The sequence below is a fragment of the Marmota monax genome, unplaced genomic scaffold, assembly GCF_021218885.2.
Source record: "Marmota monax isolate L192 unplaced genomic scaffold, Marmota_monax_Labrador192_F-V1.1 WCK01_AAM20220418_F8-fsc00044, whole genome shotgun sequence".
Lineage (NCBI taxonomy): Eukaryota > Metazoa > Chordata > Mammalia > Rodentia > Sciuridae > Marmota > Marmota monax.
Window position 1 is genome coordinate 14819509 of NW_026695198.1, and position 12365 is coordinate 14831873.

Here is a 12365-nt window from a genome sequence, read left to right on the forward strand (position 1 = left end):
CCCTTTATCCACATAGGATACTTTCCAGGATAACCCCAATCCAGTGGATACTTAAGACCACCAGATAATACCAAACCCAAATATACTCTATATACTGTTTTTTCTTGAACATAGGTACGCAAATTTAATGCCTTTTGCAACTTACCATGCACTATAACTTTTGCAGTTTGACATACAACAACAAAACTAGCATGACTTTCTTTTTCTTTATTCACAATTTTAAGGTTAGACGATTTATTCTTAATGTAGACCTTGACAACCTCAGCATCTGGTATTCTTTTCTCTTTTTATTAAGTTGAAAAAATTTACTTTTTACTTAAAGGAAGCACCTTATAACTTTTCTTCAGCATATATGATATGCCAGCATCACTATTTTTGTGCTTTAGGGCCATTATTAAGTAAAATGAAAGTTACTTGAATACAGTCTCTGTTATTGTGATAGTGGATCCAGTGACTGAAGCAGTTACTAAATGACTAATAAATGGGATGCATATATGTACTATGAATACACTAAACAAAGGAATAGGTGATTCTTATCCCAGGCGAGATGGAGTGGGACAGCAAGAGATTTCATCACACTTCTCAGCACACAATTTAAAATATAGGCATTATTTATTTGTGGAGTTTTCCATTTAATATTTTTAGATTAGAGTTAAACATGGATAACTAAAATGTAAAAAGTGAATCCATAGATAAGGGAGGACTAATATCTCTGATTATAGAAAAGTATTCCTTTTCTCCTCTGACTTCAGTTATGTTCTTTTATAAAAACCTACTTTTCTCCATCCCAGTAAAAACATTGATTGCATTTCAGTTTTAGTTCTTGGTAAAAGAAGGCAAGAATATATTTCCCATTATCCTAAATATGCTAAATTTTATGACCTAGAAAATACTTGAATTGTTTTGGTTTTCGAATATTTTGTATCTGTTGGAGATAAACATGATTTCTTATGACTTTATTATCACAGACTAGTAGTTGACATAGGGTAAGTACCTATCTAATGGATTGAATATAATTATCTGTAAAACTGTTGGAAAGTTTGTTATGAATTTCACCAAGTTTTTAATGAACGGTATTGTAGCTTGGGTTAGATTTGAGAACAATCTGCTGAACTTTCTTTAATTCATGATATCTTACACAGAGCTAAACATAGTCCCTTGCTTATGTATACTTTTAGAAATGGGATTAAACGTATAGTATGGATCTTAGATAATAGTGTCAGCATTTCAACTATACCTAATTCCCATTTATAAAATTTCTAAGAATATATTTCCTTCCTTAGTATAATTCCAAAAGCAGGCATTCATCTATTGCTTGATCTTATTTTTTTAATACATCTTTTTATTCAGCAGATTCTTAGGAAGTGTATACAGCAATATGGCTATGTAGGGAGGATACAAAAATTTTATTTTAAAATCCTATAAAAATTTAGGGAAAAATGATTATTTCTAGCTAAAATGGTTCGGAAGGGGTGACACAAGAGACTATGAAGGTATAGAGCAGTGGTATTTCATGTATTTATCTAAAGTCTAGCGTCTACTTTTGGAAATTGGCAGGTGGTGGTTTGCCTGAGTATAATACATGTGATGTCATACAATAGAAAACAATATAGAAGTAGCTTGAAGCAAACTAACAGAAGGTTATAAATTTCAGGTTTAGTATTTTGATCTAGGACAAGATAAATTACCATCAAAGATTTTATGGCTGAGAAATGAAATGAACAGAATTATGCTCTAAGATATTAAATATGAAAAATAAGTTCAATAGGAGACCAGCACGGTAGTCTAAGCCTGAATAGGAAACCATAACTGTCAAAGTGGGGAAAAAAATGGTTGATAAGGGAGATGATGTGTATTGCATCAAAGGGACTTTGGCAGTAGGCCTTTTTAAGGATTGGCAGTAACAGGCTTGCTATAACTCTTTTAAACATTGGCGGTATTTCAGTTTTTGAGCCTAAATGGATTAAATGCATATGATGATATTGGGAGAATTGAATCATGTTAATATTACTTAATATTTACTTTTTTTTTTTTTAACTGGAGATTGAACCTAGGGATGCTTTACCACTGAGCTACTTCCCTGGTCTTTTTTTTTTTTTTTTTCCTTTTCTTTTAAGACAGGGTCTCACTAAGTTGCTTAGGGCCTTACTAATTTGCTAAGGCTGACCTTGAACTTTCAATCCTCCTGGCTCAGCCTCCTTAGTCACTAGGATAAAAGGTGTGCTTCACCACACCAGACCTAATTTTATTTTGGCAAACTGTGTTTGATCTTCATATTGGCCATCCATGTGGAAATGATTGTGAAATATGTAATAGGAAATAGAGCTCCAGCATAAGAAATATCAAGGGAAGTGCTATAGATGGGATTTATTGTGTTCAAATTAGTAGTTGAAGCCAATAAGATTATTAAGTTGGAAAATGTAGAGACTAAAGAAAAGTATGAATTAAAAAAAAAAAACACTTTATACTCAAGGAAGAAAGAAAAGAAAAAGAAATCATGACCCATGTGCCAAATTTGGCCTACTACCTTTTTTTTTTTTTTTAAATAAAGTATTATAACACAGTCATGTTCATTTGTTTTCTTACTGTCTGTTGTGGCTGGTATTGCACTTCCAGGTAGAGTTGAATAGTTGCAACAGAGACTGTATGATCTATGAAGCATAAAATATTTTTTAATTGCTTTTGTTTTTTAAATGACAGCGGAATGCATCACAGTTCTTATTATATATATAGAACTAAATTTTTCATATCTCTGTATATAAAATATGTTCACACCAATTCATGTCTTCATACATGTACTTTGGATAATGATGTCTATCACATTCCATCATCGTTGCTAACCTCCTGCCCCCCTCCCTTTTCCTTCCACCTCTCTGCCCTTTCTAGAGTTCATCTATTCCTCCCATGCTCCCTCTTCCTACCCCACTATAAGTCAGTCACCTTATATCAGAGAAAACACTTGGCATTTGTTTTTTTGGAATTGGCTAACTTCACTTAGCAGTATCTTCTCCAACTTTGTCCATTTACCTGAATATGCCATGATTTTATTCTCTTTTATTGTTGAGTAATTTTTCATTGTGTTTATATGCCATAGTTTTTTAATCCATTCATCTACTGAAGGGCATCTAGGTTGATTCCACAGTTTAGCTATTGTGAATTGTGCTGCTATAAATATTGATGTGGCTGTGTACTTGTAGTAGGTTGTTTTTAAGTCCTTTGAGTATAGACCGAGGAGAGAGAGAGCTAGATCAAATGGTGGTTCTATTCCAAGTTTTCCAAGGAATCTCCATACTGCTTTTCATGTTGGCTGCACCAATTTGCAGTTCCCCCAGCAATGAATGAGTGTGCCTTTCCCCCCACATCCTCACCAACACTTATTGTTGTTTGTCTTCATAATAGCTGCCGTTCTGACTGGAGTGAGATGGTACCTTAGAGTAATTTTGATTTTGAAGCATAAAATATTTACTGTAAAAGTTTTACTGCACCTAATGTTAACAGCTATAGACTATGAAGTAAAAGGGTTGTTTTTTTTTTCCACCTTTTTACTTAGAAAAATGTCAAATCTAGAGAAAAGACCAAAAAAAAAAAAAAGAAACCCATAATGAGTATGTGAATGCCCTTCACCAGTATTCACTGATGAACAATTTTGGTACATTTGCTTATGTGTCTTTAAATACACATACAGCACGGCTAAGTCTTTGCTGAACCATTTGAAAATTCTTGTATGTATTATATGATCCCTAAATAGCTCAATATGTATTTTTTTAATAAATGAATGCATTATCAAACATAATCATGATTTCATTTTTACACCTAAGAAAATTAACCCTATTTCAAGAATACCTAATATAAATATACTTAAGAATTTTCCCACTTGTCCCAAAGATATTTGTATGTTCATTACCCCCCCCCCCCCTTTTTTTTTTAAGTGCAGAATCTACACTCTCATTTGCTATGTCCTTTTGGTCTCTTTAGTTTTGAACAAGTCCTCTTTATCAAAGTTTCACATTCCTTTGATAAATTTGATAGAGGGAGGAAAATGGACAAGAGGTGAGGAATGCCAAAAGTTGAAAGATTTTTTTAGAATGAAAAGGTTTTTTGGGCAATGGGAGATTCAGCTATATAAACAAAATTGAAAATGTAATGTTAAAAGAATATTCAGTGGAGAAAGATACTAAAGTTAAGCAGAGTAGATTTAAGGGCTAATGGACAATCACCTTAGAAATTCAAAGGAGTATCTCTCCTTAAATGAGAGGGAAGGAAAAAGATTTTTGGAGTTGTCAAAGAATTTTGTCATAGTACAAGATGCAATGAGGGAGCCCATGTTAAGTTACCATTCTTTCTGTGTGTAACACATATGTTATAATAAAAGCATATCAAACATGATATTAAAACTCTAAAAGGTCCTTGTGAAGAAGTGACTTTCGTTTTGTGTGATGTCGAGCTTCTCAAATATATTTTATTACTGAATATCTTTTCATGTAATGCTTGTTAATTACTAAACATGCTTTGGAATCATCCAGCTTAATATATTGTAATTAGTTAATAACAAAATCAGTAATAACTACCACTTATTGATTACTTGTTGTGCTCTTTATGTAATGTGTTGGTGTGTTTTGGTGATTCCTAGTAGACCTTATTTTCTCTGTTGCTGATGAAAAGCCTATGCCAAAGAAAAGTAGTTAAATGATAGAGACGTGGTAGAGATCACATTCCAGAATCTAAGTGTGTTTTCTTCATGCAAAGTTATAGTTATATATTGGTAGCACCAAAGGAACAATTTCTTACCAGATAGCTACTAAATTGTGGCCATAGACATGGATATATTGCTTTTTTCTTTCCTAAGGTAATATACATTAAACCTAGTAGAGTTCTAGAACTTGGTGGTATTTGTACTTCTGTGTTTGTTCTACTAGAATTCATATGTTTGTGTTTATTAATTCCAAGTATTGATTAGTCAGAATGACATAATAAAGAGCCTTCAGTGGTATCAGCCATCCTTTCTTCAGCTGTGTCCAAAGAACGTATGTTACTAGAGATATTAATAAGCATTCTAAAAAAATTGGAGAGGTTTTTGGTAAAACATATTTTTAAAATACTATATATTGAATATCCCCTTTGGAGAGATTGGTACATATTAGCAACCTAAAGTCTTTAATAAAGTAACCTATTTCCCAGTATCTCCTAAACTTATTTGACAATGGGATATTTTTTCTAGGAATTTCTTTTAACTTCTCAAGGCATTAGAATTTATAAGTACCCAATTTACAAAGCACAAATGTAGACTGAAAAAAAAAAATCTGCTTTGATATATCCTGGGTAGCATTTTATCAGTGGAGTGTGTTTCATTGCCAAAGCAACTTAAGGGTCATATTTGGAAGTATGCCAGAGGCATTTACTTGGTAGTAAATATGCTGACCTTTAAATGATGCCAATACATATTTTACTTCACTGTGCTTTTCTGCCACTGTTTTATTTTAAATAATTTGTGTTTTTTAAATACACTTCAGTTGTCAAATAAATGCATGCTTTTAATTTTTATTGTTCTAGATATGGGAGAAGGGACTACTATAAATGCAAGTGCAGACGGCACCATTGGATCTATAGAGGATGGTAGTGACAGTGAAAATATACAAGCAAATGGAATTCCAGGAACACCGATTTCTGTTGCATATACACCATCCTTACCTGATGACAGATTGTCTGTCTCTTCTAATGATACTCAGGTATAAATTGGGTGACAGGGAGAGAGATAAAAATTTTATTCTACCAACACCTTAGAGTACATCTTTCCATTTGATACTGCTAACTGATTTCAGCTTGGGGGCGGGGGGGGGAAGCTTGGATTTTCTTTCTTCCCCTCACTGATATAAATTAGAGCAGTTTATTTCCCTCTTGTATTAATATTTGCATTTCCAACTTGAAGGTATATTTCATCTATGCTCACCACCCCCCAACCTCCATTGAAATTACATTTAAAAAGACATTTTTAATAATCACAAAATGATGATACTGTTATAGGGTAAGAAAAAACTTTTAGCAGTCTAGACAACTTCATCTTAACCTTTGTTAAGGGCTACAAAGAAACCAGCACTATGGTAATGACAGTTCCTCATAATCATTCCTTTATACTTGTGTGCTTTTTAAAAGCTTTTTAGATCAATGTCCCATCTTGAGGAGTAGGTTTACTTGGTCTTGTTGATCTTCAGCAGTTAACAACTTTTAGACATAGTCCTAAGAGTCTGTACTGACATGTGTCTCCCCACAGCACATAAAAAGTAAAATAAAGAAGAAGTATAAAACACGCAGTGGCATGTAGTAAAAAAACATAATTTAGGCCTTTAGATAGGTATTTTGTGAAGGCATGATGTGCTAGGTTTTTATCATTAGTAGTATGAAACTGGATAGTTTTTAAGAACTCCTTTTAAGAGAAGGAATCTTTTAAAAGAATACACTTTAAAAGGTATTATTAGGTGTGAGAATGGCTTATCAGATTAAAAAAAAACAATGTGGCAAATTCCTCATCAAGATTCCCCTCTAACCGATGGAAGAAACCCATCTGTTAGTGAATTGAATTACTCAGGTATTTTTACCTTGGAAAATGCATTTCATTTCATGATATATTAACTTCTTTAGGAATCTGGAAATTCTTCAGGACCTTCACCTGGTGCTAAGTTTTCCCACATTTTACAAAAGGATGCCTTTCTAGTATTCAGGTCATTGTGTAAACTGTCAATGAAACCTCTGTCAGACGGACCACCAGATCCAAAGTAAGTCATTAACTCTTTTGCTTGATAGAGACTTTTAAGCTTAAAACTTTTAAGAGTGTTTGGATTTTCTTTTGTTGTTCTGTAGAACCTTACAAAGTGGGGAGAGTTATTATACTTTAAAAAAAGTTTTGAAAACCAGTAAGTTCCAAAACTGCTAGATACCTTACACTGTTTCCCAAAGGGTACGAAAACATTGTAGAATAGTTCTGCATATATAGTAGGTGATCAATGAATATTCATGAGTAGATGAATAAACGAATTCATATTTTCATATTATAAGTAACTTTGGAGTCAATATAGCCCATTTGAAACCAGCCTTATGCTGGACCTCTAAAAACTGCAAGTCAAAATGTAATAAAACCTAAGAGAACTTTTAAAAAACTGTAGAGTGTTTGAGTTTGTCCATTAAGGAGACTAGGGACAGTTAAAATAAAACCTTTTTAAGCTTCTGGAAACCACATTTGCCATAGTGTGCATAGTTTTATGTTGTCACATTGTTCTGGTTTAGGGAGAAAGACTTTTTTAAGTCCAGAGACATAAGTCCTAAAATCTTTTTAGGCCCAAATCCTGAGAGCCCAAAATACAATTTATTGGTTCATCTGTATTTTGAAAATATGAACTTTACAGAAAAAGGATTAGGGTTACATTGTAGAACAAACTTGATTATACCATACTTACTTCATAAGCATGTTTTTTAAGTTATCACTTTTATGAAGGATTTTTTTTATCCAAAAACTGATAATTTTGACATCTTTAGAGTTGATGAAGATCTACTTTAAAAAGGAAATTGGTCTTATTATTGATGAAGATCTACTTTAAAAAGGAAATTGGTCTTATTATTGATGGTCATTTTGCCATGATTTAAAAATATTATTGGCCTTAAATTAAGCACTTCCGATGTTTTTAGTTTTTCCAAATCAAATGTAAAAAATGTTTTAAAAAATGGTAGAAACAGAAAAAAGTGAATTGTTTTAAATCCCAAGGATGAAAAGAACACAAAAGAATAGATAAGAATCTGAAGAGTGATTTGCAGGGGAGTGTTCATTTAGACCTGCAAATGGAATGATCTAGTTTTGGAAAGTTGAAGTCTTTAATACTATAAAGGATTCTTATAATGTAAATTAATTAATCCTCATTGTTAGTAGACAAACTAAATAGTAAGAATTTTTGTTTGAAGACCTTCTTAACTTGGCCATCAGGGTCATTAAACTAGTATAATTAAAAGCCTTTGAAAGAGGTCAAATTTTCTACCCTTAGAAACTGTCCTTTTTCCAAAACAGAATATATGGTTTTCTTTGTTGAATGATTTTTTTTTTTTTTTTGCCAAAATTCAGTGAGCCTTTAAAGTAATATAATTTTCCTTTTCTTTTTTTTTTTTTTTCCTTTCCTTCTGTTTATGTTTTCTGGCTTTGCTACTATGATCTAGGAAGTGTTCTGCAAATTTGAATCATAATTTGAAACTAACCATGAAAAACTGCATACCTCAAATTTCTGGCTTTGTTTGCCTTTCAAAAGTATAATTTCTTATATCATAAGACAGTTATTTGATTCTGTCATTTATTAATGCCTGATATATAATAGGTCTTTAATAAATGGATCAACAAAAGAGTAAATCAGTTAATGTTTCTGAGCACATACTGTGTACAGGCATTTTGTTAGAAGCCAGGAGTATAATGATAAAACATTAAAAAAAACTCTCACATATTAGAGAATAATAAGCTGCAGAATTTAATTACTATAGAAAGTGAGCGGAAATGGTGATAATGTGAGCTAGACTTGTAAGTAGTAGTTTGTGTGAGCCTTAGGACACTACAACATGAACTTGACTCACTGTTTTTTCTGAGAGGTATTCAAAGTCTTAATCTTTTACTTGTTTCTAACTTAATTTATTTAAACATTTTTTGTACTGATTTATTTGCTGCACATATTCTTAGATTCAAAATAGCTAACTTGAAAACATGATTTTATTATAAGGAACCATGCTATTATTAGCTTCCATGTAATTTCAAAGAAGGAAGTATTTTTTTGTGATACCTATTTACATGAAATTAAGTATTTCACTGGACATAGAAACACATGCCTGATATGCCAGTGGCTTGGGAAGCTGAGGCCGGAGAATTACAAGTTCAAAGACAGCCTCAGCAACTTAGTGAGGTCCTCAGCAACTTAGCGAAACCCTGTCTCATAATAAAAAATAAATAGGGCTGGGTTTGTGACTCAGTAGTTAAGTGCTCTGCGGTTCAATCCCCAGTATGAAAAGGTAAAATTAAATTTTCCTTTATTTAGATCCTTGAATTTTTGATAATTATAATCATAAAAGTTTTAAATATAGAAATTAAGAGCAGTTAAGTTCCCTTTACTTAAATATGACTGAGTGCTGCTTTTGGGACAGTTTTTTCCCCCGCAAAGAACCAACTACAAGAGTTTTTAAGTGTGGCCTGTTATTGAAATATTAACCTGCCATGAATCTCTGTCTCTTGGGCATAAAAGACTTGTTTCAAAGGGAGAGAAATTACATTTTTGAAATTTAGTTAAAATGTTAGGTAGTAATCAGAAGCATGACACAATATATCGACCAGAAAAATAAATTAAATTTTTACACCAGAAACTTATTTTTTAGCTTTTCATTACAAAAATATTTAGAATAAATGGCTAAGGTTTAAGAGAGAAAGTTTTTAAATGCTTAAAAAGTTTATTTCAAAAGAAAAAAGAAAACTTGAAGGTAGGCTTGACGTAATGCTATAACTTATGAAATGCAACCAAAATTTTATTATTGTTTAGGATTTTTGAGTAGCATAACTAGGAAAAAAGTCTGAGAAAGTTTATTAAATTTACGAAGGATAAGTTTAGCTGTGAAAGAAAACAGCAAAGCATAAATCTTCAAATTATTTTTTGTTTTCTATTGAAAGAGTAACTTGATGTTAAATATTTGTGAAGGATTTTTTCCCCCATTTAAAAAGTCTTGAAATTATATAGTGTGTGAGAAGTATCCACTGTTAGTGACTAAGCTTTTTCAAGTATTATACTTGCTTTATTGTGTTGTGGAGTTTTCTGTTCCTCTCCATTTGAAAAATTTATGAAATTATGTAGTATCAGGAAGCATTTTTGGATTACCATAATGTTAAACTTGTCTATATACTGTGTCTTCTCTTTTATATTTTAGATCTCATGAATTACGATCCAAGATTCTTTCATTGCAGTTACTTCTATCCATCCTGCAGAATGCAGGACCTGTTTTTAGAACAAATGAGATGTTTATTAATGCTATTAAGCAGTATTTGTGTGTTGCACTCTCAAAAAATGGAGTCTCATCTGTTCCAGAAGTTTTTGAACTTTCTCTTTCCATATTTCTTACTTTGTTGTCAAACTTCAAGACACATCTTAAGATGCAAATTGAGGTATGTTCTGCATTTAGGCACTAAAGTTTATACTACTGGATATTTCATTTGTTTCCTGTTAAATCAGATTACAAACACATTGGAAAGTTTTCCAGAGTGTGAAATAATTTTATGTTGTCATGTACTACTTTTTTTCCCATTCATCTATTCATCTAACACATACCTGTGAAATACTAGGCAATCGGTAAGCACTGAGAATGCAAAACAAACACAGCTCGTGCCTTCAAGAAACTTTAACACTAGTTGAATGAGTGGTTTTAGCTCTCTCAAATTAATTTGGTCTTCACAATAGCTTTGCCATTGTATATACTTTATTGTTATGGGCCAGGCCTTATGAGCAACGACCAAACAAACTCCATTTTGCCCTGAGACTCCATGTTATGTAAGAAATTCTTCTCCCTTGGGAATACCCTGCCTCTGTACTCATCTATAGTTGCTTAGCATAGCATGTTTGGCGACACAAAATGGCAATTCTTATATAATGTAAAATGTTCTCTTTTTGGTTCTCATTTTTCTCGGACGGTGTACCCTGTCAGAGATTAATTGTCTAGACATTAGTAACCATTTTTTAACTTGTACTCAACTATGGTCGTTTTGACCCATTTTTTCTTCTGCTTATGGTCTCGTGATGTTTGTTTATGGTTTTGAATCATAGCACCACCCACTTATGATTAATATGGTTTTGGACTATAAAAGGTGTACTCAAACCCCAAGAGGGGGTTGAAGGGTATAGACTTGCAGCCTGCCCCTTGGACTAACAGCTGGTGGATCCTGAACTCCAACTGGTGAATAAAGTTTCCGTCTCCTGCTTTAAGATCAACTTGGTGATTTATTGTAATCTCACCTCATTTTGGAGGCCCCAGAGAGATGATCACCTGAGTCAAGCCTGTGGCTCTAGGGTACACTGGGATCCTGGATCCTCTGATGCAGAGAAGGGTGTCCTCCCTCTATAGTTGTGGGAGCTCTTGCTTTGTGAGGGTCTAGCCTCCTGTGGTGACTGATTGGAGCCCGCCCATAGAAGCTCTAGAGTGACTCACATCTATAATTCCAGAGGTTTTGAAGGAGGATGGAACTGTATGTATTGGGAGATAACTCATTTGACTTGATTGTAAATCTTTCAAAGTGTTTACAGTGCTTGATTGTAAAGCCCAAAGGTGTATCAAGTGACCTTGAGCCTAAGGAGGCTTCTGTCAATGCCCTACAGAGCTCTGGTAAATGGACCATGGGATTACGTGGAGGAAAGAGGTCCATCTTGTGTTTTTGTCTTGTCTTGTTTGTTGTTTGCTATTGTTTGTTCCCCTTTTGTTTGTTTATGTTAATCTCCAGTTGAGTTTGTTTCTAACTAAAAATAACAGTTATTCCTAAATGTCTTATTATTTTCACAGACATGGCAAACTTCTAAATCTTGACAACATATAGACAACTAGAAATCATTTTGTGTCCAAAACAATGGCTAAAATTTCAAGGTTTTTACACATAAAATATGAAGTCCTTATTCTGTTTCATTTCCATAACAATGTTGTAAATGAATCTGATAGATACACAGAATATTAAGACAGACAATATGATTATTTTAACCATCTCAAAATTATGGGAAAACAATTTATTCTTCTGAGCTAACAAATTCTTAGTCTTGAGTTAGGATTAAATATAACATTAACAAAAATTAAATACAACCTGCATATCATATCTAACATGAATGTGAAAATTGACCAACATAAAAAAGGATGTTTCTAAAATATGCCCTGTTTCAATCAAAACAATCATTTAACAAATAAGAAGTTGGGAAAAAGCATCTACTAAATCAGTAAAAATATAAATACTATTTTAGAATACTGAATTATTTGAAGATAAAAACAAAAAATCAGGAACTAATATACCTGCATAATATGTACATACATGGTTAAAAGATTCTCTAATTTGAATAACTTATTTTTAGTTACTTTTTTCTTCATTATCTTTAAGTAAGACTACAAGTAAAAGACATTTTTAAAAACTTTTAGAACTTTTAATACTGAAGTCTTTCATTTTTGATCATGAAACATTTAAATTACTAGAGGATTTTGGAAAACCTTATACAGCAAATTAACAGATTTTTGAACACGGAAACTCCCATAAGGACTATTTAGTAAACTGTGTGAAATATAAATTCTTATGGAGCTAGGCATCATAAAGATAAATTTAAGTTGTGATTTAT

The 12365-nt window shown here is 32.5% G+C and overlaps 1 protein-coding gene across 3 annotated transcripts in view; it reads left to right on the top strand.

Annotated features, from left to right (window-relative positions):
• Nucleotides 1–12365, top strand: part of Arfgef1 (ADP ribosylation factor guanine nucleotide exchange factor 1) — a 108166-nt gene that overhangs the window by 41340 nt on the left and 54461 nt on the right. For all 3 annotated transcript variants that reach the window (XM_046428527.2, XM_046428529.2, XM_046428528.2), the window contains exons 8-10: nt 5551–5726; nt 6637–6770; nt 9934–10168. In XM_046428527.2, coding sequence (XP_046284483.1) covers nt 5551–5726; nt 6637–6770; nt 9934–10168 — 545 coding nt within the window. The remainder of the gene's footprint in view (nt 1–5550; nt 5727–6636; nt 6771–9933; nt 10169–12365) is intronic.